Source organism: Chiloscyllium punctatum, chromosome 9, assembly GCF_047496795.1.
Source record: "Chiloscyllium punctatum isolate Juve2018m chromosome 9, sChiPun1.3, whole genome shotgun sequence".
NCBI classification, from domain to species: Eukaryota; Metazoa; Chordata; class Chondrichthyes; order Orectolobiformes; family Hemiscylliidae; genus Chiloscyllium; species Chiloscyllium punctatum.
Window position 1 is genome coordinate 20,475,987 of NC_092747.1, and position 27,586 is coordinate 20,503,572.

Here is a 27,586-nt window from a genome sequence, read left to right on the forward strand (position 1 = left end):
GGGTGTACCTCCAGCATGTGGACTGTAATGGTTCAAGAAGGCAGCTCACTGCCACAACATTCAGTGTGCTTTAAAGGAAAGGCTTTCACCTGCTTTTCTTACGAATGCAAACAGAGATGGCAGATGGGCTAGCTTTGTGTTTAATCAGAAGAATGTTATTTTTAAGGAGCCATCAACACACACATACAAATTCATCACAGTCCATTCAGAGTAAGTAGAGACCACTCTTGACAGTCGATTCACTGCATTCCAACAGATATCCACTTGCTGTCGCCATCATTTACAGAATGTTGACCAATCAGCTGCAACATTTAAAAAGCATCTGGATGGGTATATGAACAGGAAGAGTTTGGAGGGATATGGGCCGGGTGCTGGCAGGTGGGACTAGATTGGGTTGGGATATCTGGTTGACATGGATGGGTTGGATCGAAGGGTCTGTTTCTGTGCTGTACATCTCTATGACTCTGACTCTATACGTCACGTGGATCAGAGATGTGACAGGGAAAGAGAAAAATGAAGGATTGAATGAGAAGGTCCAGGAGCCAGCACAGTCTTAGGAGCTGACAGAATCAGAAGGACCTAGGAGCCTAACGATGTGAAAAACAGCAGAACTGTCACGGATGAGGAAGGCTGCAAAATGAGTGTCACACAATTTCTGGGACCTGCCACATGAAAGGAGACTTTAGTGGACAGTTGCATGATATAGCAAGTCACGTCGAGTAATGACTGACTGAGACTGACAGAATGAGTGAGCAGGAGGTGATCGCTGAGATTGGGACCAGGCTTGACAAGAAAAAGGAAGAATAAATCCTGAGAGCTGGAAACAAAACTGGAATCTTTGAGATTTAACATTTTTAGTGGATAGGAATTTTTTGAAAGATGTGGTGAAACAGAATATTCATTTCCTGCATTTTCTACACTTAAAAGTGCTTCACAGCCATAGCAGTTATTTCCCGAACTGTAGTCACTGGTCTGAATCTTCCAAACGTTTACTGTTCTTCTCAGCACCACCTCATTTATTGCCATTGCCTTGACGTACTCCTCACATGAATTACGTCACGTCTCAGGAATAAATTGCATTTGCCACTTTTCTTTTAACCTGGTCAGTCCAATGACTTATTAAAATAACCAATCCAATCAACCCTGGACTGAATGACTGGCAATATTGACTCCATTTTCAGCAAGGAAAACCGCGCTCACAAAATGCAATCCAGTTTCATTATATGCTTCATTGCATCTTGTCACTACGTTGCTTCCTTCAGTGCTTGTCTCAATTGATTGACAGTGTACTTAAATAACACTTCTTAACCTTAACACTCAACTGGAAGCCTCAGTGTTTGAGGAGAATAAGACATTTAAACATTGAGCTTTGAAAACTAACAAGAACTTCGGTGCAATACCTGCAGTTGTTTCAATGATTTTCGTTGTGTTTCTCAAGCCCAAGAAATCAAACTGATAGAGTCGCCAGGATTTCTCATTGCCTGTTTTCACTGAATTCTTCCTCCACTTGTAGACCATCTCTTCTTTTGGGTATCCATCTGGAAGAAAGATCAGAACAGACTTTATTGTCAAATGCACAGCACTTTGCTCACAATTATAATGTAGACTTTGTGACATAAAACAACACACTTCATGACACAGTTTCAGTTGCCAAAGGGAAATGGGAAAAAAATTACCAACTCTATTCCTCTTGTGATCCTAATTTTCCCTCTGGGTTTTTTTGGCATTATCTGCGATTTAACTTGATTTCCGAGTAGGGTGGAGAGCAATGTTCCCCAATAAACTGCATGGGTGCGTGCCCTCCCAATTACCTAGAATGTACCAGCACAATGTAGGATACAGGATACAAACAACGAAGAAAGGTTAGAGTTAAGATGTTGTGGGGTGGGGATATAATATGGGAGTTAAAATGCCATGCTGTAAGGGCCAGCTGGCTGGAGGAATCAGTGGGTCTTTTTTAACTATGTTGCCACCATTACCTTGACCACTTTAAACACAGAAATCTCAGTCAAGGATATTTGTATGGAAATACACCCTTGTCTTAATCATTACTTTCATTAGTAAATTAACTCGGTGCAGATCAATAGCAAATGATCTAATTAATCGTATATCCACTGAAACCATAGTCGTTCTGATAACAGGGAAAAGATACTCCTATTTTAAAATACATTAACACATAAAGAGACAAGATTATTCTTTTTAAGTCATTTATGGGATGTGGGTGTCACTGGTTTTGACAGTGTTTATTGCCCAGAGGACAGTTAAGTGTCTTCAATATTGTTTTAGATCTGAAGTCATGCTTAAATCAGACCAAAGCCAAATTCCTGCCCTCTAATACATAGAACATAGAATATTCCCGCGTAGTACATTTGTGCTGACCTGTGGAACATACCTGAAGCCCATCTAACCTACACTATTCCATTTTTAGCCATAAGTTTAAATGACCATTTAAATGCCCTTAAAGTTGGTGAGTCTACTACTGTTGCAGGCAGTGCGTTCCACACTCCTACTACTCTGAGTAAAGAAACTACCTCTGACATCTATCCTATATCTATCACCCCTCAATGTAAAGCTATGTCTCCTCGTGTTAGCCATCACCATCCAAGGAAAAAGTCTTTTCCTGTCCACCCTATCTAACCCTCTGATTATCTTATATGTAATGAATGAACTGGATGACACTTTTACTACAACTGGCTGTGGTTAGATAGACATTCATTCCTTTTTTTAAAAATTAAATTCAAATTTCACCATCTGCTATGGTAGGATTCAAACCAATGTTGCCAGAACGTGAGCTAAGTCTGGATTAATAGTCTAGTGATGGTAATATCAGGCCACCAGTGCCCCCTATCTCCAGCACTTATTCGCGCAGACATCAAAAACAGTGAGATCTTGTCACCATCATTATTGATCTTTACTGCACCACACACTCGCTGGCAAAAATACAACACAGAGTACAGGCCAAAATTTGGGCTCACCCATTTTGGGTAGCTATGGAGTGCAGTAACTGACCCTCGATTCTAAACTGTGGGATCTGAGGTGGCTTTGTCAATGTTGGATCATGAGCAGCAGTTCAATAAAGCTGATAAATAGTGATGAACCAGGAGCAAAGATGGGCCAGTCCAGTGACAGACCCCGAGCCTGCAGGACAGTGTGGGGTTGCAATTACTGACCAGGAGAGTTACCTTGGGGAGTTTTACTCTGGGCAATTCAGTGTGCCCAATCCACCTAACCTACACATCTTTGGACTGCGGGAGGAAACCGGAGTACCGAGAGGAAACCCGCACAGACATAGGGACAACGTGCAAACTCCACACTGTCAGTCACCCAAGGCTGGAACCAAAGCCAGGTCCCTGTCACTGTATGGCAGCAGTGCCACGCACTGTTACTTGCTAACGTCCCCATTATAATGGGGAGAGGGGGACTTGGGAAAACATTCGATTTGCACTCCGCAATATCCTCCGTGATATCCCATTTATGAAAATATAGGGGCAATGTGCCAATGTAAAAGTATCCTAGGCATAACCAATAATAATCTCATTAATATTTATTCGGTGGCATTTCCACAGGGGCTGCCTCCAGTAAACAAAGCAATGCTGCAATGCATTAGAAATAAAACTCAACTGACCTTCCATTCAATTATTCAGAACAAGCAACATAAATCTAAATGGAAACAAATGACTCCATCTGCAAAGGGCTCAAGGTTTAGGCAGGACTGTTGGTCTGACATCTCCCTGCACTCAGTCAGAAGGAGACAGGGTCAGTGCACATTGCCTGTTCTTTTGTGACTTGTTAAACAAATGACTTTGTCACCAGTGAAAGTTAATTGCCTATCTGCTCAGACATTCTACAGAAATTAATATTCAAATGTATGCCTAATCCTTCCATTTTATATCAATTTAATTGTTGAACCTTTCCTGCACTGCAGTCATATCGCACTCTCGCCTATGAATCATAAGCTTCTCGGTTCAAAACCCTGTGAGAACAACAAAGCTCAGGCTGATACTCCACAGCAGCATTGGGTTGGGGAGCACTGCACCTTTGGTGGTGCTGCCTTTCAAATAAGATGTTAAATTAAGGCCTGATCTGCCTGATTAAGTGAATGTAGAAGATCTTACAGCATTGACTTGTAAAAGAACATAGAACATAGAACATAGAACATTACAGCACAGTACAGGCCCTTTGGCTCTCGATGTTGCGCAAACCTGTCATACCAATCTGAAGCCTATCTAACCTACAGTATTCCATGTACGCGCATATGCTTGTCCAATGACGACTTTCATGTACTTAAAGTTGGTGAACCTACTACCGTTGCAGGCAAAGCATTCCATACCCTTACTACTCTCTGAGTAAAGAAACTACTCTGACACCTGTCCTATATCTATCACCCCTCAATTTAAAGCTATGCCCCCTTGTTCTCACCGTCACAATTCTTGGAAAAAGGCTCTCCCTGTCCACCCTATCTAACCCTCTGATTATCTCATATGTCTCTATTAAGTCACTTCTCAACCTTCTTCTCTCTAACGAAAACAGCCTCAAGTCCCTCAGCCTTTCCTCATAAGACCTTCCCTCCAGACCAGGCAACATCCTAGTAAAGCTCCTCTGCACTTTCCAAAGCTTCCAATTCCTTCTTATAATGCAGAGACCAGAGCTGTACACAATAGTCCAAGTGCGGCCGCACCAGAATTTTATACAGCTGTAGCATAACCTCATGGTTCCGGAACTCGATCCCTCTATTAATAAAGGCCAAAACACTGTATGCCTTCTTAACAACTCATCACCAAACCATCATTTCCCCAACTATACAGACCCTCATCACCTCAGGAGATCTCCCACCCACAGCTTCCAACCTCATAGTCCGGGAACCCCGCACTGCCCGATTCTACCTCCTTCCCAAGATCCACAAGCCTGACCACCCTGGCCGACCCATTGTCTCAGCATGCTCCTGCCCCACTAAACTCATCTCTACCTACCTCGACACTGTCCTATCCCCCCTAGCCCAGGACCTCCCCACATACATTCAAGACACCACCCACACCCTCCACCTCCTCCAAGACTTCCGTTTCCCCGGCCCCCAATGCCTCATCTTCACCATGGATATCCAATCCCTCTACACCTCCATCCACCATGACTAGGGCCTCCAAGCCCTCCATTTCTTCCTCTCCCGACGTCCTCAACAGTACCCTTCCACCGACACTCTCATTTGTTTGGTCAAACTGGTCCTCACCCTTAACAATTTCTCCTTCGAATCCTCCCACTTCCTCCAGACCAAAAGGGCACCCATATGGGCCCCAGCTATGCCTGTCTCTTTGTTGGCTACGTAGAACAGTCGATCTTCCGTAATTACACCGGCACCACTCCCCACCTCTTCCTCCGCTACATTGATGACTGCATTGGCGCCACCTCGTGCTCCCGCAAGGAGGTTGAGCAATTCATCAACTTCACCAACACATTCCATCTCTGACACCTCCCTCCCCTTCCTGGACCTCTCCATCTCCATTAATGACGACCGACTTGACACCGACATCTTTTACAAACCCACCGACTCCCACAGTTGCCTGGTTTACACCTCTTCCCACCCTACCTCCTGCAAAAATGCCATCCCGTATTCCCAATTCCTCCGCCTCCATCGTATCTGCTCCCAGGAGGACCAGTTCCACTACAGAACACACCAGATGGCCTCCTTCTTTAGAGACTGCAATTTCCCTTCCCACGTGGTTAAAGATGTCCTCCAACGCATCTCGTCCACATCCCGCACCTCTGTCCTCAGACCCCACTCCTCCAACCGTAACAAGGACAGAATGCCCCTGGTGCTCACCTTCCACCTTACCAACCTTCGCATAAACCAAATCATCCGCTGGCATTTCCGCCATCTCCAAACGGACCCCACCACCAGGGATATATTTCCCTCTCTACCCCTTTCCACCTTCCGCGAAAACCATTCCCTCCGTGACTACCTGGTCAGGTCCACGCCCCCCAACAACCCACTCTCCCGTCCTGGCACCTTCCCCTGCCACCGCAGGAATTGCAAAACCCACGCCCACACATCTTCCCTCACCTTCATCCAAGGCCCTAAAGGAGCCTTCCACATCCATCAAACTTTTACCTGCACATCCAACAATATCATTTATTGTACACGTTGTTCCCAATGCGGTCTCCTCTACGTTGGGGAGACTGGACGCCTCCTAGCAGACCGCTTTAGAGAACATCTCCGGGACACCGCACCAATCAACCACACTGCCCTGTGGCCCAACATTTCAACTCCCCCTCCCACTCTGCCAAGAACATGGAGGTCCTGGGCCTCCTTCACCGCTGTTCCCTCACTACCAGACTCCTGGAGAAAGAACGCCTCATCTTCCGCCTCGGAACACTTCAACCCCAGGGCATCAATGTGGACTTTAACAGTTTCCTCATTTCCCCTTCCCCCACCTCACCCCAGTTCCAAACTTCCAGCTCAGCACTGTCCCCATGACTTGTCCTACCGGCCTATCTTCTTTTCCACTTATCCACTCCACCCTCTCCTCCCTGACCTATCACCTTCATCCCCACCCCCACATACTTGTTGTACTCTATACTACTTTCTCCCCATCCCTCTCACTTGTCTCTCCATCCTTCAGGCTCTCTACCTGAATTCCTGATGAAGGGCTTTTGTCCAAAATGTCGATTTTACTGCTCCTCGGATGCTGCCTGAACTGCTGTGCTTTTCCAGCACCACTCTAATCTAGACCCTGGTTTCCAGCATCTGCAGTCATTGTATTTACCTTTTAACAACCCTGTCAACCTGGGTGGCAACTTTCAAGGATCTGTGTACCTGGACATCTACACTACCAAGAAACCTACACTACAAAAGAGCACGGGGGAATTGACACTGGTGCCTTGGCCAATGCTTATCACTCATTCAATGACATAAAAAAAATTGTCCACATGTCATCACATTGCTGTTTGTGGGACTTACAAGTTGACTTTTGCACTTCCTACATTACAACACAGATTATATTTGGTAAAATACTTCATTGGATGTAACGTGCTTCAGGATGTCACAAAAAGTGCTTTTTTTTAAACATACATATGCATACATTTCATGCTCTCCATGGCACTACTAACGCTGCGTTGCATGATAACTTCCAAAAGATACAGCAGTGAATGCACATGCCATAGGAAACTGTGAGAGAGATCGATGAGGTGTTTGTGATTCACTGTGGTCTAAAGGGGATGTTGACTCAAAATGCATTTTCAGAATGTGGACTTTATTCTCCGAGTTGTTTTAATGGCTCTTCTTCTGGAATGGTCGGATTTGGCTGCTTCAGAGGGCAGTTCAGGATTAGCCATGCAACGTTGTAGGACTGGGATTACATAGAGGTCAGATTTAACTGGACAAAGTCACCTCACGTGATTTGAAAGTGGTACACGAGAAGATGTCTAGAATAAGAAGGGCCCTGAGACCTTTAGTTCTGAACAAGAGGCACACTGGACTTGAAACATTAACTCTGCAATGGAACAATTCTGTCATCCCAGTCCCTTGCTGTGGAAGATTCATAAATAACTGACAATGGTAAAGTGTATGTATCAAGGTTTTTCAGATGCAGGACTATGGAAGTGATGGAAATAAGGATGTCTTGTATCCTCAACGTGGAAGGAAGGTCTCCAGACACTTGCTTGGAAAACAGTGGCGAGTGATAGTGGCAGATGTTGCTGCTGGAGTATGGCTCGAAGAATCTGCTGCAATGCAGGAAGAAATTTAATGATCTCTCAGGGCTTGCCAAAGTAAGTAGTGCCATATCTAACTTCATCCACTGCCTAATTAAACACAATTTACCCACCAACACCTCAACCCACCCACTCACAACACCAATCAAGGGCTCATAAATTACATCAGACACAGTTTATCATACCCTCAAAGAGAGAACAGAGTCCAGTGTCACATCCACATCTGACTATTTATATAGACTAACAGTTTGTCCACTATGATCATTGAAACCCATCACAAAACTTTCACTGGCACATCTCCTTCCTTCTAGTAGGAGAAAGAGGCATAGAACAGGAGGCAGCACGAATTAAAGCGAGTCAGCGAAGGTTTGTCTACATTCTTTAGACCTATAGAGGGGGCAGTGCTGCACATTTTGGAAAAGTGCATTGTTGAAACCTCTTCTCCCCTTCGACCTCCACCTCTTCCTTTTTCTAGCTGCTTATCCTGCTCTGAATGGCCTCGGTTGTTCTTCCGACAAAGCTCAATACCACCTGGGAAGCAGTAGTTTTTGGAAGCATCTTGTTTGTGCACAAACATTTATATTACTAAAAATGTACTTCTGACCCAACCAGAGTATTCCCTGAAGACCACTGAGACTGCAAATACACATGGAAAAGCAGCCAAAGCAGGTAAAATTGCAGCAACAGCCAGAAGAAATAATTCATCAGCCAAACTACAAGTAGTGTCACAGAGTCATAGAGCTGTACAGCATGGAAACAGACCCTTTGGTCCAACCTATCTATGCCGACCAGATATCCCAACCCAATCTAGTCCCACCTGCCAGCACCCGGCCCATATCCCTCCAAACCCTCCAAATGCCTCTTAAATGTTGCAATTGTAACAGCCTTCACCACTTCCTCTGGCAGCTCATTCCATACACGTTCCCACCCTCTGTGTGAAAAAGTTGCCCTTAGGTCTCCTTTATATCTTTCCCCTCGCACCCTAAACCTATGCCCTCTAGTTCTGGACTCCCCCACCCCAGGGAAAAGACTTTGCCAATTTACGCTATCCATGCCCCTCATAATTTTGTAAACCTCTATAAGGTCACCCTTCAGCCTCCGATGCTCCAGGGAAAACAGCCCCAGCCTGTTCAGCCTCTCCCTATAGCTCAAATCCTCCAACCCTGGCAACTAGTTGATGATCCTTGTAAATAGTTGATGATCCTTTTAAGTAGCACTGGTAGGAAGCCCTGCATGCCAATCAACACATTTGCGTGAATGGAAAAGGGCACAAGCTGCAACATGGTGCCAAATTAGCAGCTGACTGTGATCCTTTCATGCGTATGTGCAATTCTTCTTTACAACTGCGGCATCTCAGTGCACCTCCTATTGAAAGCCTGGTAGCTTGGTAGTTCAAGACGCCCTGCGGTGCCCAGCTAACAAACGTGTGAGCCTAATGCTGTCTCAACGAAAATTCTACCATCGGACCAGTTGAAGAGGTACGCTGTTGTTTGCAATCACAGTCCTGATCTGATGTAGAGGGAGGTGCTGAAATGAACATGCAACCTGATGAAATTTCAGCAATCTGAAATATCACCTTCGTTTCTCTTTCCAAAAATGCTCTCAGTTTTAGTCATAGCATCCAGGAAGCACCAACAATTGGATCAATCTTCTCTCTCCTGGATGTCAATAAGGCTTCTTTTCCCCTGGCAATCAGCAGACCCCTTTAATTGACAGGTTTTTGAATACAGAGAAGACACTTATAGCTCAATGGGACACAGATAGTAATGAGAGGTTGATTTCCAAGCTAAGACTTGGAGTCCTAGAGACTAAATGGCATATTCTGAATACAGATAGCTGTTAGGCATAGTGTATGTCTGATTGCTTAACCTTTGCTATACATATTATTGTGCATATCATCTGGAAAGGAGAGATCAAAACTTGCCAAAGGGGTTTCTTCATCCAAACCCATCTAATTAAAATGAAATCCAATTAAAACAAAATCTAATAAAAACTAAATTGAAGAGAAATTACCATGTCTATTTTGTACTACTTTTTAAAGCAAAAAAAAAAGCAATTGTAGCATTGGTGCAATAATCAAGGTCCATTTTTATGAGGGTTTTGCAGAGATATTGCGAGAGATTTTTATCTTTCCATCTGGACATAAAACTGACATCAATGATTAGCCACCCACAATGGACACTGTCAATACCAATTTCTGTTGTGGACGTGGTGCGTTTTCTCTATCAGGCAACTGATCCAAAATGCCAATTTTTTATCTGGACAGAAACACAAAATTTTACTTCACAAAAAGGAAAGTAAGGCTTTCATTTCTATAGCAACTTTGTGAAATCAGGATGTGCCAAAGCCCTTTACAGCTAATTAACTACCTCCTTGGAAATGTAGTTGTTGCTGCGTAAGAAATGAAGCAGCAAGATTTGCACATGATATGCTCCAGCAGATAGCAAGGTGAAACTGGCTAACTGATCTGTGATTCTGGTTGACAGATACGTATTGGTCAGCACACCAGGGATAACATTTCTTTTAAGCAATGCCATGGAATCTATGATGCCCATCTGAAGGGGCAGGAGAGGCCTCAATTAACTGGCACATCTGACAGCTCAGTACTCCCTCAGTAATGCACCAGAGTGTCAGCCTAGAATTGAGTGCTCACAACCTTCTGACCCAGATGTCTGTTCGCAGACAACTGGATATGGAGGTCCAATGTAGAGGCTGGTGCTAAAATCCCAACACATCAAGCCCAGTTTTGTAATTGTCCTCAGTATCTGCATATGATCCAGAATTTACAAAAGCCTACTCTTTCTGAGAGAAATGGACAGAGGTAATTAACAAGTTTGTGGTTATAGCAGCTATCAAACATTAATACAGAATCAGACTCCAAGTGCACACACATACATACACACATGTAATTTATGCTTATGCCAGTTGATTTATTAACAAGATTTGCTGTGGGGCTGTTATCCCTCAGCAGTGTGTGGGAGTTTGACAGTGATGCTCAGCTCACAGAGGCGGAGATTATTTTCACAGTGCACTGCTGCAGACATTACTGATGTATTCTGTCCTTTGTTTTATGTGCAGCTGATGGTACTTGAAGTTCTGCCAGTTTATGCCCATCGAGTTTTGCTCTGCGTTATCCTCCTTCAGTTTGATCTCTTTATCTGGCTTGCACTTTTGGCAAAATGTTGAGTGGAATGTAATTCCTCAGTAACCCCTCCCAACACAAACACAGGCTGGTCTTGCTAAATCTGACTCCGATTTGCAACATACTGTGAAATTTGCTTTTCCTGGATTTGCCAATTCACAGCCACAAGGGCAGGCCTGGGACGGTGGAGAGGCACTGGAGCTTTTTAGCCAACCTGAAGCCGTCTGGCTTGAAACAAATGGCAGTACACCATGGCAAAAGTGAGGACTACAGATGCTGGCAATCAGAGTCTAGATTAGAGTGGTGCTGGAAAAGCACAGCACGTCAGGCAGCATCTGAAGAGCAGGAAAATGGATGTTTCGGGCAAAGGCCCTTCATCAGGAATCAAGATTCCTGATGAAGGGCTTTTGCCCGAAACGTCAATTTTCCTGCTCCTCGGATGCTGCCTGACGTGCTGTGCTTTTCCAGCACCACTCTAATCTAGTACATCATGGCAGGTAAGTGAAGGTAAGGGGTGCTGCCCATTTGAGGCGCCAGCTCTTCAACATTGTTGAACACCAACACAAAGATGGTGGCCTCTGTGTTACTGAAGTGATGGTGGTGATTGGGGCTGGGGGAGGGGGAGAAGTGGGTGAACCTCTCTGACACATGGTGGTACAATGCCCAGGAAGGTATCAGAGTCAGCCCAGGGCCACATTCCAGGCGGCTGAACTATCCCTCAGTGCCTCCAGGAGGCTGTGGACCGAATGGAAAATCCCTTTCGGCCTCAGTCGACTCGCCACAGGTGATGGGCAGAACCTAGATTGTTCTTACCACATCCCCACGCAGGGAAACTGTCTGTGAGGGTGCAATGGAGTTGGGCATAAACGATGCCATTACATTCTGTGCTTGCTATTTCTGTCCCTGTACACGGTAGGAGCTAAGAATCCAGGCCTTATTCTCCTGCCTTCCACCCACTCACCGAATCTCCCTTTTGTCTATTTTCCTCACCTGTCCTTCACTTTTCCCTGCTGTTTGAGAGACCTGAGACCTGCTGCACCTCTCAAAACCTTTTCTTCTCAGTTCTGGCCAAAGGCCCTCAGCCAGAAATCCACAGAGTCCCAACATTGTGGAAACAGGCCATTCGGCCCAACAAGTCCACAATGACTCTCTGAAGAGCATCCCACCCAGACTTGCTCCCTTACCCTACCCCTGTAATTCTACATTTCCCATGGCTAATCCACATGACCTTCATATCCCTGGACATGTTGGGCAGCTTAGCATGGTCATCCCACCTAAGTTGCATATGTGGTTCTCTCCCTACAGATGCTGCCTGACCTGCTGGGTTTCTCTAGCATTTACTGTAAGACTGTAAGATATAGAAACAGAGTGAGGCCATTCAATCCATTTAAAATTCACTGTTAGTTAACAGTGATCTGTTGCAAATAGGAAATTGCTCATTGTCAAGGCTGTGGTGGGCTGTGAATATGGAGTCATGTGTTATCTTTGACAGGCAGTAAAAATGGAATAATTTGTTGTCCAGCTGTGGACATTATGAAGACAGATATTTCATTTTTTGGAGAAGTGAATTGTAAATATGGAATAAATGATCTAATGGCAACAGACAGTAAATGTGGCATAGTTCATTTCTTGGGAACACAGAATAAATACGGTATCATTCATCTCATGGTGGCAGGTCCGTACACAGAATGTTAGAAACCAGGTAAAACTACAGAAAGACTTGCAGCACTCAGAATTCAGAGAGTGCTCACTTTGTGATCTTGCTACGTGGTTATACTGTGAACCAACTGAGTGGGCCCAAGGCTGTCCTGAAATTAAGTATTAGGCTTCATCTAAATGAACTATAATAAAGACTTGCATTGACATTGCATGTTACAAGCTTGGCATCGCCCATAGGTGCCAACTGAAGGAAGTATGCATTCCTGATGTCATAGATGGAAGCCCATGCTGATGTCAGTCACCTGCAACATGACCTCTACTGCCAGTGTGTGTCATGGTGGTTGCCATGGTGATACTGATGATGAACGCAGCCATAATTGAACTGTGGGCACAGACATGATTTCAGAAACACAGCACACCAGAAGCAGCAATGATGTATTGATCTGATAAATTTGCTCACATTGTCCAAAGCAAGGTCAGGACGTTGAAGTGAACTCCCCGGCTCTGGCTTTAGAATTGTGCCTTGGGACCTTTTAATTTTCCTCGACAAGGACAGATGGGAATTGGGTTCGACACCTTGTCCAAAAGGAGCTTGGACAGAGGCAATGCTTCCCCAGTCTCGGTTGCTGGGGTAACCAGCAGTGAGGGCGTGCTGGGTGGTGCAGGAGTAGGGCTAGATGTTGCCAGTAGGAGCTGTGCATTGGATGTTGATCCAATACTCACAGCCAATGCCAAATCCTGAAGATTCAAAACTGTGCTGCCCGGCCCTTACAGCAACCATGCTCCTCAGGCAGCTCACGTGTGTGGTGACTCTCATTTGAGCACACCGCTACGTGGACAGGAGTTTTGCATTGGCACCCAGTCCTGGTACCTCCTTCAGGAACCGCAATCCCACTCGGACTCGTGGGAATTCCCTTTGAGACATTTTTTGCTTGGCATGGTCAGGTATCATAGGATCTGAGCAGGCATGAGCTTGGCAGCGGATTTAAGGTGGCATAGGGGATGAAGTGGTTCCCTGGGGGTATGAGGGGTTTTAAGGTGGAATGGGTTGTGAGATAGCATGGATTGGTATGGGGGTATGAAGGACATGGGGATGTGGGACAGCATATGCAGGGAGGGTGGGCAACTGTTTGAGGTGTGAGAATTCAAGGTCCTGCAACCTTTTACAAAGCTGGGCTGCAGCTCTGGAGAAATAGGGCAAGGCTTTCAACAAGCTTGCCTCAGCTGTTGCTGGATTTGTGACCACCTCTGGAGCAAATTTGAGAAAATTTGTAGCTCAGGTTGTAAGTTTGCCCACTGAGCTGGAAGATTTGTTCTCAGACACCATGCCAGGTAACATCATCAGTGAGCCTCCGTTGAAGTGCTGGTGTACAGTCTCGTTTTCTATTTATGTGTCTTGGTCTGTTGTGGTGGGTGACATCACTTCCGGTTCTTTTTCTGAGAGGTTGGTAAACATCCTCCAACACCCACAAATGGAGCTGCATCAGGACATCATTTAAACAAGCCACAACACACTGCAGCACCCAGGAGCTACAAGAAGCCAAAGAAAAACATCTATACAACGTATTCAAGAACAACAGGTACCCGATAAGCATAGTCCGTCGATTCTTACACAACAAACCGAAACAAGAAGGTACAACAGGACCAGAGACTCTGGCCACACTGCCATACATTAAAGACATCTCGGAGATGACAATCAGACATGCTGGCCCCTAGGCATCACGGTAGCCCACAAACCTACCACCATACCGAAACAGCTCCTGATGAATCTAAAGGACTTTATACCAACAACCAGTAGAATGAACGTCATATACAAAATACCCTGCAAGGACTGCAACAAATACTACATCCGACAGTCAGGCAGAAAACCAGCTACCAGGATTCATGAGCACCAACTAGCAACCAAAAAACATGACCAACTATCACTAGTATCCTTACACATAGACAATGAGGGACACCAGTTTGACTGGGATAATGCATCCATCCTGGGACAAGCTAAACAAAGACACACACAGGAATTCCTAGAGGCCTGACATTCAAAACAGAACTCCACCAACAAACACATAGATTTGGACCCAATTTAACAATCTCTCTGAAAAAGAACCAGAAATTATGTTACCAACCACAACAGACCAAGACTCACAAATAGAAAGTGGGACAGTGCTTCACCAGAGGTTCATTTATGATGTTACCTAGCATGGTGACAAAGCATCTGAGAACAAATTTACCAGCTCAGCAAGTAAACTTACAACCTGATACTGAGTAAATATCATGAGTATGGGCTTTGTTTGCATATCTATTGAATTGGGAGTCTCCGAGACTCAAGAATCTAGCTTCCAATGGAAACAGTCTGGACCACAGAGTTTTAGGGTGAAAATTCCATGGCTTATGGTCCTAATAAATGAAAGTTGGATGTCAATGATGGAACATTGAAGTTATGTGAAACAAAGGTTGATCAAAAACAGCTGAACAGTTTCAGCCTTTATTCATTAGAGTCTAGAAGAATTAAGGGTGAGCTTATTGAATCATCCAAGATTCTGAAGGTGCTTGACAGGGTAAATGTTGAGGAAGTGTTTCGAACAGTGGGGGAATCTCAAACTAGTGGATATAATTTCAGAATAAGTGAGGCACTGGTTTTAAAATGAAATGGAAAGGAACTTCTTCCCAAAAAGGACAGTGAATGTCTGGGAATCTTTACAGCAGAGAGTTATGAATGCTCAATCACTGAAAGTATTTAAAGTAGGGGAAAACAGACTTTTGGAATAGCAGGGAGTTGTTGGCTACATTAAGCAGACACAAAAGAGAAGCTGAGGACTGGTGTAGAGCAGCCATCATCTTGTTGAATGGTGTGTCAAGATTGAGGAGCTGAATGGCCTTGGTGTGCATATTCTTCTTATGTTCTTGTGTCTTGAGGTTAGAATTACAGAATCTCAAAGAGCTGCTGTGTTAGAAAAATTGAGGCATAACCAGTGTAGTCATGTATGGACTTGGTATGAGACGGTTGGTGGGTATCAGAGATTTTGATGAGCTTAAGGTCATACAGGATCAAAGGCAATATTTTTTGGGGTGAAAATGGATGGATTGGGTGATTTTTTTTTTAAGTTCATCATGGAATGTGGGTTTCACTGGTTATGCCAATATTTATTGCCCAGAAGACAGTTATGAGTCAACCACACTGTCGTGGGTCTGGAGACTCCTGTAGTCCAGACTAGTTAAAGATGGCAAATTTACTTCCCCAAAGAGTCTAGATGAGTTTTTCAGTGATCTACATTGGTCACCATTGGAACAGCTTTTAATTCAATTCAAGTTTTACAATCTGGCAACCTAATTCATGTCCCAGAACAATAGCCTGGGTTTCTGAATTATTAGTCCAATGACATCACCACAACACTGTCTCCCCTATCTTTTCAGCCAGAAGCTCACGTTGGGGTCAAATATGACACTACATTTGTGAATACTCTGAACTAATCTTAAACGGTTATCAGGAAAATAGATGGAGTTAATGGCTGAGAAGTGGAGTTTGTGGTGTAGATCAAAGATCATGGCTTTATTCTGCCAAATATTTAATTAAAGGAATTTTCTGCTTTTTCAGCATCTAATGTCAGACAAGTAGTCTGACAACTTCGAGATAATGTAGGGATTGTGAGAAATGGCAGCTTGGGAGTTCGGTGTCTACATGGAACCTGGTGTTAGCTTTGCAGATAATGTGCCTGAGGGGCAGCCTGTAGGTAAGAAACAGGAGGGGGCCCAAGATAGAGGCCTGATGGACATCAGAGGTAACTGCAATGATGTAAGAAGACATCACAGCTGAATCTCTCACCTTAAAAGAATCAATAAGAATGAAGTCACGTGAGTGCAGTTTGTAGAATAATGAAAGGGAGGGTTTGGAAATGGACAATGTTGTCAACTTCATCACAACAGAAGACAGGATGAGGAAGGATTGTTTACCATGGTCACAATCACATTGGATATCATTTGTAGCCTTGATAATTGTTTTGATGCTAGAACAGGTTTTGGAGAGATTCAAAGTGGTTTGTGTGGGGTACAGTAAATGCTGAATGCAGTTATGATTCTGTAGAACTTGCAGGATTCTCATCATGAATAAGCCTTCATATAGCTAGGCTTTGAAGTAACAAGCAGCTGATCAGAGATGTCTTGATTGTACTGTGGCCCATTTGGAAGATTGAAAGAGTGACAGTATCATGAGATTTTATGATGGCCCATAAAACCTGTCATTATATATCAGCTGCAAGTCATGGAAACCAGACAATCTTCATTTCCACCTCCAACAGCAGGAAGAAAAATGGGCCAGTTTCTGTCACAGGCTGTCAATCCACACTGAGTGTTTGAAATCCAGGAGAAAAGTTGAAAATTGACTCACGAAGGCTGATTGGCTTGCAATAGTTCAATAAAGGTTTTAAAAGTTGATTTCAGATTTTAGATGCTTCACTGGATAGTCAGCTAGAAAACTGGACCAATCTCCTGGGAACACAGGTTCAGAGAATCCCTGCACTGTGGAAAGAGGCTATGCAGCCCATGGGGTTTGGGTTGACCCTCTGAAGAGCATCCCACCCAGACCCCCTCTATCTCTGTAATCCTGCATTTAGCACAGCTAATCCACACAACCTCGGCACCCTTATACACTAGAAACAATTTCGCATGGCCAATCCACTTAACCTGCACATCTCTGAACTGTGGGAGGAAACTGGAACACTTGGCAAAAAACAGGGAGAATCTTCAAACTTCACATCGACAGTCACCCAAGGCTGGAATTGAACCTAGGACCCTGCCACTGTAAGACAGCAGTGCCAGCCACTGAGCCACCCTTCAGGGGAATTGAAATATAATGACTTAAACATATCTGGAATGAATGATAATGATCACGGGCTCACTGGATTGTTGAAAAATTGTTTCAGGAAAGGAAATCTGCTCTGATTAGCTACACTGGCCTACACACGATCCCAGATCCACATCAATGTGATTGATTCTTAAGTACCTTCTGAAATAGCCCTTTGAAAAAGACCCTCAGTTGTGGTTGGCTTACCAGCCCCTACTCAAGGGCAATAAATGTTGGCCTCATCAGCATCACTAGCTTCCCAAGAACAAGTAAAACAAACTGTATTGTTAGTTTTGAATAATCTCCAATGTATCTCCATTAATATGGTAGGTTGGTCTTGACTTTGTGAGATCATATTAATTAACGATGTTGAGTCTACAGCATCTTTGCATCTCTTTCTCTCGATTTTTATTTCCACAATGTCTTTATTTGCCACCGTCAGAGTCTACTTCTGTGTTTTATTATCCTTTTGGAGAGATGGAAGACAGGAATTCAGTTCCTTACTGGGAGCAATTTGTAACACAGGTGATGCTAATATATCTCTAAATGTTAGCAGTTAACACGATTAATACTTGAAGAAATAACTGATTGCCTCATTAACATATGGTGTCCAAGTCTCACAGGTGTCATAATATTTAGAGAGAATGTAAGTTGTACATTAGATTTTTTCTTTTTGATTTAATTTAATGCACCTGCATGAGAAAATATCCTTTATTTCATGTCCTCTTGCTTCACATCTTCTCCCTTGTCCTGTATCATTCCATAAGTTCCATTGCTCCCTGAACATTTTTCTTTACATATTGACTGTCCCAATGTGTGTCAATAGGTAATTAATTATAAACAGCCAAAATGACCATGATTGAGGTAACTGCCTCTCAGGAACCTTTTCAAGGACCTTTTGCTCCTTGAAGATTTCCATCAAGTTTTATTCTTTCTTCAGAAGGCCGTGCTATAAATTGTTCCAGTGAATGTATTCCATACCCCAAAACTGCCCATATTTCAACACAAAGTGGTTGCTTAGTGACCATCTCAGAAGGTAACAATGTTAGCTACAGAGGACAGTCGAAAGACTACAGCAAGAGGATGTCTCCTGGGGCCAAGATTGGGGACCAGTAAACAATCACTTTAATGTTCATTGTTGAAGCTTCATTCTGAAGAACAGTCACTGAACCCGAAACATTAACTTTGATTTCTCTCCACAGATGCCAAGACTTTTCAGCAATTTCTGTTTTTGTTTCTGATTTCCAGTGTTTGCAGTTTAATCGGTTTTTACTTTAATGTTCATGTACTTTAATACTGTTTTGTTTCCCACTTGTTTAATTTTAGCAGCCTTCTGACCAAGAGCTGAGCTATCAAACAAGATTCTTAATTTTCTTTTAATACTGGGAATGCTTGAAGCTAAGTTTGCACATTCACCCCGTGTCTGTGTGGGTTTCCTGCGGGTGCTCCGGTTTCCTCCCACAGTCCAAAGATGCGCAGGTCAGGTGAATTGGCCATGCTAAATTGCCCGTAGTGTTCGGTGGATTAGCCAGAGGTAAACGTAGAGGAATGGGTCTGGGTAGGTTGCTCTTCGGAGGGTCAGTGTGGACTTATTGGGCCGAAGGACTTGTTTCCATGCTATAGGTAATCAAATCTAATCTAATAGCACAAAGTGCAGAAGGAATCTCATGAAGGCTCCTCTGATAGCACCTTCCAAACCTGCAACCTCGCCAACCAGAAGGACAAGGGCCATAGTCCTAGGAGAACACCACCACCTATAATTCCGCCCGCCTCAGCCTTAATCATATTCAACGATGGAGTAGCCCCAACCTTTTGGGGTGAGAGAATTCCAAGAATCACAAGAATTGAAGAATTGAGTGAAGCAATTTCTCCTCATGTCAGTCCTAGAAAATTGCCCCTTATCCTGAGCTTGTGTTCCTGTGTTTTAGATATCCTGAGGGGCAGTAATGATCTCACGGCATTTACCCTATCAAAAACAAACACAGGGAATGCTAGGTCTGGCATTATCTGGAGAGAGAGAGCCAGAATTAACGTTTGAGTCCAATGTGACCCTATCAAGGTCCTTTTTAAGCTTACATGTTTCAGCAAGATTACCTCATGTTCATCTAAGCTCTAGAGGACACAGATGCAAACTGCTCAACCTTTGATCATAGGACAACTCCCTTATCGCAGGGACCAATTTAGTAAACTTTAGCTGTAATGCCTCCAATGCAAGTATATATTTTCTTAAATGTGAAGACTAAAACTACACATAATATTTCAGATGTAAGCTCACTAAATTCCTGTACAACGTAATAACACTCCTGTTTTTCTTGTTTGTTGATCTGCAGTAATAAAGGCCAACATGCCATTTGGCCTGACTTAAGTGAGTGGATGCTGTTTCTCATAACTTGGACTATCCCCAGTTCCTCTTCAATCCTCAGTTCGGGCAGTGACCATCTCCAGTCTATTCCATGATAGTGGAACACCACAGCTAAGCAACATTATACTCTCATGTGATGTCTACACAAGGGTTTGGAGGTTTTGAGCTACAGGGAGACACTGAATAGGATGGGGCTATTTATCCTGAAGTGTCAGAGACTGAGGGGTGACCTTATAGAGGTTTCTTAAATTATGTGGGGCCAAGGTCTTTTCCCCAGGGTAGGGGAGTCCAAAACTAGAGGGCATAGGTTTCTAGTGAGTGGGGAAAGATTTAAAAGAGACATGAGGGGCAATTTTTTCATGCAGAGGGTAGTGCGTGTATGGAATGAGATACCAGAGGAAGTGATGGAGCTTGGTACAATTAAATCATTTAAAAGGCATCTGGATGGGTATATGAATAGGAAGGGTTTAATGGGATATGGGCTAAATGCTGGCAAATGGGACTAGATTAATTTAGAATATCTGGTCGGCATGGATGAGTTGGACCGAAGCTTTTGTTTCTGTGCTGTATATCTCTATGACTCTAAGAGCATTCTTCAGTAGACATCACTGGATAGAGATCAGAACTAGGAATCGAGCTTGGTCTCGGGATGTGGACAACTATCACCCCACCTGACTCAAACCATGCAATAATTTCTGTTTCTGTGTTGATGTAGTGTACTTGCACAACTGAATATTAATTATTTTGTGCCTACCTCACACCCTTTCCTTTTCGCTTTCCACTCTCTTGTGGTCAGGTGGCCAGCAGCAGAAGTGACGATGAGGATGGTTAAGAGCTGCAATCAGGCATGCTGGGAATTTTGGTCAAGCTGGTTTAAACTCAGACCTAGGTTCAAGCTGACGCCAGGATGCCTCCAGTCAACTATGACCTGCAGTTTCCTGTGTTGCTCAAATATGAGAAGTCTCATGGTGGCCTGCCAGACATGCTAGCACTGCTATTACCTTATATGGAGCATGGAAAGTGGTTTAAATGACAAGGTATAAACACTGGGGAGTTGTTCACTAGTAAACTCCACTAGCTGGGATCAAACATTGTGATCAGGTTTGGTCAATTCATTGGCTGAGTGCCAAAGAGGTTTCTGGAAAGTGAGCACACTTTGGGATAAAACTTAACAGCACAACGAATTTTGCAGGAATGAGTCCCAGAGACAAACATTTGAGAAGAATGCGCCCTGCTTCAGAGAAATAAAGTACAGCGTGGCAAGATTTACACTGAGAGCAAAGTTGGCTGCTTCGCTCGAATTGGGGTGGAATTTGATCCAAGCCAAACTTAGAGTTAAGGTTAGAGTTAAATGTGAAAAAAGTTAAAGTAAGGTGGAGTGAAGTTAAATGAAGTGAGTTAAAGTTGGAGTCAAGTAAGATCAGCCATGATCTTATTGAATGGCAGAGCAGGCTTGAGAGGCCAGATGGCCAACTCCTGCTCCTAGTTTGTACGTTCTTATGTTCATATAGCGAAGTAAGAAGTAAATGTTGCAACAAGTACATGTTTTATATGGAGTATTAGTATATAAAGAATTAAATAAAAAAGGATTTGTTTAATTAAGGTCTAAGTCAATTCCCTGCCTCTTATCTGTCACATAAGGGACACACTTGGGTAAAAGGTTTGAGTATTCCTTTCGGGTAACACTCTGCTTCCAAATAATATTTACCTATTAGGTGCAATAATGAATGCCAAGAGGTAATCCAGCATGGAGGGAAGACCAGAGCAAAGAGGACTGAGATAGCTACCTCTTAGGGAAAAGAAACATGCCTTTTTGCACCACGAGTTTTCTTTCTGCAGGAGCTTGGGTTGGGACATTTTCCACAACCCAAGATCAGCAGAAGCAGCGTAGATCACTGATAAGAAGGAGAAGCTCTGTCAATGTCTGATTTGGTAATGGCCAATGTGAAACTGAGCCATGAAAACATTAGAATTAGAATCCCCATGGTGTGGAAATAAGCCCTTCAGCCCAAAAAGTCCATACCAACCCTCCGAAGAGGGATCCATCCACACCCATTCCTCTACCTTATATTTATCCCTGACTAATGCACCTAATATTGTGGACAATTTAGCATAGCCAATTCACCTGACCTGCACATCATTGGATTGTGGGAGGAAACCCACACAGATATGGGGAGAATGTACAAACTCAACACAGACAGTTGCCCGAGGCAGGGATCAAACCTGGGTCCCTGGCGCTGTGAGGTTACAGTGCTAACCACTGAGCTACTGTGCCACCCTTTTTGTCTTAAACGTTGTCTCTCCTGCTCCTTGGATGCTGCCTGACCTGCTGAGCTTTTCCAGCATCACACTCTTGACTCTTACCACCGTCACCTCCACCACCCTATTTTCTTTCTCAGTCCACATTGAAAGAATTTAGAATTAGACTATTGCCGGATCATTCCCTAAAACATGCTGACCTGATCAGCTAAGTTGCCAGAGGAAAGGCAAGGAAGTGGAAAAGACCAGCCTGGGATCACAGTCCTGCTTGGGATTACAGCTGGAGAAATATCTGACTCCTGAATAACCTAGCTGACTGCCAGATGCACAAATGAAACAGAATCAACCATCAATGCTTTAGATGAGAGTTTCCTGAAAGAAATTTGAGAAGATACAAAGAAAAATACACATGCACACGCAGAAATACACATAAACATGAATATAAAACATGCACACAACCTAAAGGAGACAAAATAAAGAGAATATTGCTGGTTCTGCATCCTTCCCACACATCTTCAGCTTTGAACTGTTCTATTTATGTTCTTTGGCAGCTTTAAAGGTTGTTTCCAGTGGTCAGGAGATGCAATTGCCTATGATAACATTCGGAAGGGAATATCTTTGACTAGCTTTTCATTGTATTGCCAGAGAAGTGGTTCCAACAACTTCTTAATTAGCTGATTACCCAACACAACGTTCCAGGAACTGCCATATACAGTGTTAAATTACCCCATTATAACATCCAACTTGTAATTGCCAACAGCACAATTTGTTCAATTCCGTTGAAAATACATCATTAACAAATGCACTGCATCACAGTTAAAGGGGACAATGATCCAGTCCTTTCACTTTCTCCTCACTCTCTTATCCTTTAATTAATGTGAATGTAACCCATTTAATATGATGAAAGTAAGGACCCGGTTGTCGAAATGGAGTTGTAATTCGAAAAGATTCTTCAAGAAAGAAATCACGGTGATGCCACTCTATAAAGTGCCATGATTGAACAATATTTCTAGAAAATAACAAACAACGCATTGAAGTTTCACATCAACTCAAACATTTCAAAAAGGTTCTTGCATCATGTTTGATCACATTTACAGTCTTTTGTTTTGTAACATAATATATTGAGTGTTTAATTATTAGCATTTTGACTAAAAATGACAAATAAGGTTACTTTGTCTTCTCTTCATGTTACCATGGAGTTCATGGTGAAGTTTCAAAGCACATTTTGTTCAATACCATTTGCTTTTCATGCTGATATCAGTGACCCCTTGTAATCTTTGCCTCATTTTGGATAGGTCTGAAATGGTATTGAACATATTTCTTTTCCCTCCTTCACGATTCTCTTCTTGAACCCAAATCACACAATCTCTCAGAGTGGAAGCAGATTGCTCAGCTCATCAAATCCACACTGATCCCTGCAAAGATCAGCCCACCTACCCATCCTTGCATTACCCTGGCTAATCCACCTAGCCTGTACATCCCTGGATGCTATGGACAATTTAGCATGGCCAGTCCACCTAACCTACACATCTTTGGACTGGAGGAGGAAACCTCTGCAGGCAGTCATCCAAGAGTGGAATCGTACCTGGGACCTTAGCACTGTGAGATAGCTGTGCTAACCACTGTGCTGCCCCATTAAGGAAAGTGTTAAAAATCAAAACTAAGTGCAGCACCTAAATTGATGGACGTGGGACAGGAATGTTCTGGTAGACTGGATGGGCGATCTTGACATAGGCAAAGTCTTGTCCATCTAAAATCCCTTCAAACCATAAGCAATTAAAATGATGTGCAAGATCTAGCACATTTACTTCAGCTGTGGAGTTGAGTGATGTCATCTCTGGAATTAAATTGAATCTAATTCAAACAACATGTCATCTCCTTTCAGAATTGTGAAGGCTTATCTGTTCAATTCATCAAGTTAATAATTCGTTAATATATGGTAACTAAATCCAATTTGGGTAGAAAGGAAGAATTTGCATTAATATCACTGCTTATCATCACTCCAAGATCTCTGAAAGCACATAAATCTCGTCATGAAATGGCTCCTTACAACATTAAGTATTAGCCTAATGTTCTGAGGTGAATTTAATGCATATTTCTGCAGCAAATACAGAGATTTATTGAATTTCATTGGGGGTGAATGAAGCCAGGCTCTCATTTTCTCCCAGCAGTTTGTGCCAGTTCATACCCCACAGAATATCTCTTCTCCACTGCAAATTGCTGGGCTATTTACGCCTTAACAGCACACGCATTAAGCCCATCTTATTTTCGCAGCAAACTCTGGGCCAACTTATCCAGGATATTGCTGGAAATACCGGCTGGTGAAAATGTACATGAAAGAAAAAAATCATATCATACACATTATGGGAACCAATGGCTTTTAAACCTGATTGTCACAGAGGTTTAACTTGCGAAGCCAAGAATGATTGATACCAACAGCAGGTGCGGAAGTCGTTTTGACGGGAAATTGCTCAATGCTATATTAATGAGAGGCCTGTTACTAAAATCAACTGGGTCTCCTCGCTTCTGCTCTGAGATGAATCAGACTTTCTCAAAGCTGTGTTCACATCTGGATGTTAAAATTGTTGACATTGTTCTATGCTGGCAATTTAAAAGTGCGGATGTGAGGTCGGACAATGGGGATGGTAATGATCAAAGCAGTAAGCATAGCCAAAAACTTGCCCTTCCATTGAACTGAATGGCAAAAGCCAAGCAAAGGTTGACATTGGTAAATTCAGAAAAGATTTGCCAACGTGACACAATGATATCCTGTGTGGTTCAAAAGCATATCACATGATAATACTGTGCTCTGAGCTATCAGGTAAACTATTTTTTTAATGATAAAAGTGTTTGGAATCAAGCAATCCAGAGCCTGTTACTTTTCTTCATAGAAACGTAATAATTCATTTTTCCAAAAAGCAAAACAAAATGTTGTAACAGTAAAGTCGAATGCAGGTTTTCCTTTAATAATTGCTTGATTATTTGTTTTGTGCCTTGTCTTTATTTCCTGTATGCTGTTATTACACAATTTTTCCGTCATGTTTTCAGACTACATTATTCTATCAGAGATATGTATTCTATTCTTCATCTCTGCAATCAGTCCTCATTTACTCTTGAAGTTATTCACTATGTGCCACATGTTTCTTTGTAAGATAGAGTCATAGAGGTCTACAGCACAGAAGAAAGGCCCTTTGGCCCATCACAGTCTGTGTTAGCCAAAACCAACCACCTAACCATTGTCATCCTATTTTTCAGCACGTGACCCACAGTCCTCGATGCCTTGATGTTGCAAGTATACATCTAATGGCAGGACACTAGGAAGCTCAGAGGAACAGAGGGATTTTGGTGTGCTTGTCCACAGATCAGGACAGGTTAATCGAGCAGTTAAGAAGGCATATGGACACTTGCCTCTACTGTCGCGACATAGATTATGAGAGTAAGAACGTCTTGTAGAGCTGTACAAAACTTTGGTTCAGCTACAGCTGGATACAATAGCTTACAATTAGTTTGGGATCAATGTAGGGGAATGGGTCTGGATGGACTATTCTTTGGAGGGTTGGTGTTGACTTGTTGGGCCAAATGGCCTGTTTTCCCACTGTATGGGAATCTAATCTAATCTTACCTGATAGCTCAGTGAGTAGTTCTGGTCACCACACTGTAGGAGGGACATGATTGCACAGGAGGCCTTGCAGAGGAGATTCTCCAGGGATGTTGCCTGGGATGAAGCATTTTTAGTTATGAAGAAAGACTGAGGATGTGAATCACTTAAAATGCAAGGGAGAGAAGGAGCTTTGCCTCAGGAACTGGGAGAGCAAACATCCCTACCGCTATGCTGAATTAACTGAACCCAGTCTGCAAAGTGATAGGGTGTTCTGCTGGTAGCTTCAATGTCTATTTTCTTGGAAGTCCGAAACTTGATCATTATTCACTGCCTCTACTGGAAGTGCCACGTGGTGGATAACAAGTAAGAAGTGGATGTAACCATGCTATCATTCAGATATTGTACATACCAACAATCACTAAAATGACATCGAAAACAGACACTGGATGATAACCAGTACCTATGGCAATAATTAAGTACAGAACTTCATCTTTTTGTGGTCAATCATATTGTGTCAACTGGGCACAATAGAAAATTAGGAAGGAAGGATTACATACTGGAAACAGAACCCACACCATTTTATGTCCACATGAATTACGGTGAAGAGAAAAGTAACATGATATTTGATGGATTGTGAGATGTTCTGTTGGCTCTGGTCGCGTCCTGGAGTCCTTATGGTTAAAAAAAAGGCCATTTGGCCCATTGTGTCCAAGCCTGATTCCTTCATTATGCTTCCTTATGGTCCAAAACAATAAGAAAGGAAACTCACTTCTCTGTTCATCATGAGTTCATAATGTTGCTCATGTTCCCACTGCTCTACCATCGTCGGCATTTATCAACTGAAATGAAAAGCAGATGGCTGCACTACCCTGCAGGGAGAAAGTCCCTCTGTCACTAAAATGATGTGGTCAACGACAAGAAAGGAAAAATGGAGAACAATACATCAAGGATCAACTGAACATAAATGTCAAACTATAGTGGTCTGTTTTGAGCAAAAGAACATCTGAGGAAAGATCATTCACATTTGAAAGAAAAGTTAAAGGTGAGAGGGCCACAATTTAAAAGTGTCCAATTAGTTTTATTGTTTGAACTCATTTCAAAACGTACATACCACACATTTATGAAAAAGACAAATTTCCGTCTGAAACATTTGTTCTCTCTTGCTCAGTCATAGGACACAGATGAAAATTACTTTCTCATTGCAGGAAACACTGGTCTGCTGTATGTTTCCAGCAGTTGCTGTTTTTTTTAAACACAAGAGTGGCACGGTGGCTCAGTGGTTAGCACTACAGCCTCACAGCTCAGGGACACGCATTCAATTCCAGCCCTGGGCAACTGTCTGTGAGGAGTTTGCGCATTCTCCCTGTGTCTGCATGAGTTTCCTCCGGGTGCTCTGGTTTCCTCCCACAGTCCAAAGATGTGCAGGTCAGGTGAATTGGCCATGCAAAATTGCCCATAGTGTTAGGTACATCATTCAGAGGGAAATGGGTCTGGGTGGGTTGCTCTTCAGAGGGTCGGTGTGGACTTCTTAGTTCGAAGGGCCTGTTTCCACACTGTAGGGAATCGAAACTAAGAGCCCTTCACCCCTCAATAATGGTGACAATGAATACTTAAGGTTATCTTGTCCCTACCTACCATACAAATCCTTTGCACTGTGAGGCAATTTATTGTAGATAAGATCACTGCTTTCTAATCTTGGTTAAGTCAACATTTTTAGGTCACATTATCAGTCCAACGTCATTTAACATCAAAGATACACTATTATCCTCATCCTACAGCATGTGTCTCAGTCTTTGAGCCATCAAAAGTGTAGTTAAACACATATAAGCTTGGTCTTTTTCCCCAGATTGCAGTCAACTTGGTGACAGAGACAAAAAATACCAGCAGGAAATGGAAACATTCCTGAAGGACACAGCAGTAATAAAGACAGATTTAATATTATCAATTTGATTAAAGGCTTATGCTGCACTCTCACAAAAGCTTATGCTTGGAGAGGGTGTATGTAAAACATTTGCGAAATTC

General features: G+C 43.1%; 1 protein-coding gene across 1 annotated transcript in view; it reads right to left on the bottom strand.

Moving 5' to 3' along the window:
• gabrg3 (gamma-aminobutyric acid type A receptor subunit gamma3) overlaps positions 1 to 27,586 on the bottom strand; it is a 657,746-nt gene that overhangs the window by 309,457 nt on the left and 320,703 nt on the right. The window contains exon 6 of the mRNA XM_072576994.1: positions 1,401 to 1,538. Coding sequence (XP_072433095.1) covers positions 1,401 to 1,538 — 138 coding nt within the window. The remainder of the gene's footprint in view (positions 1 to 1,400; positions 1,539 to 27,586) is intronic.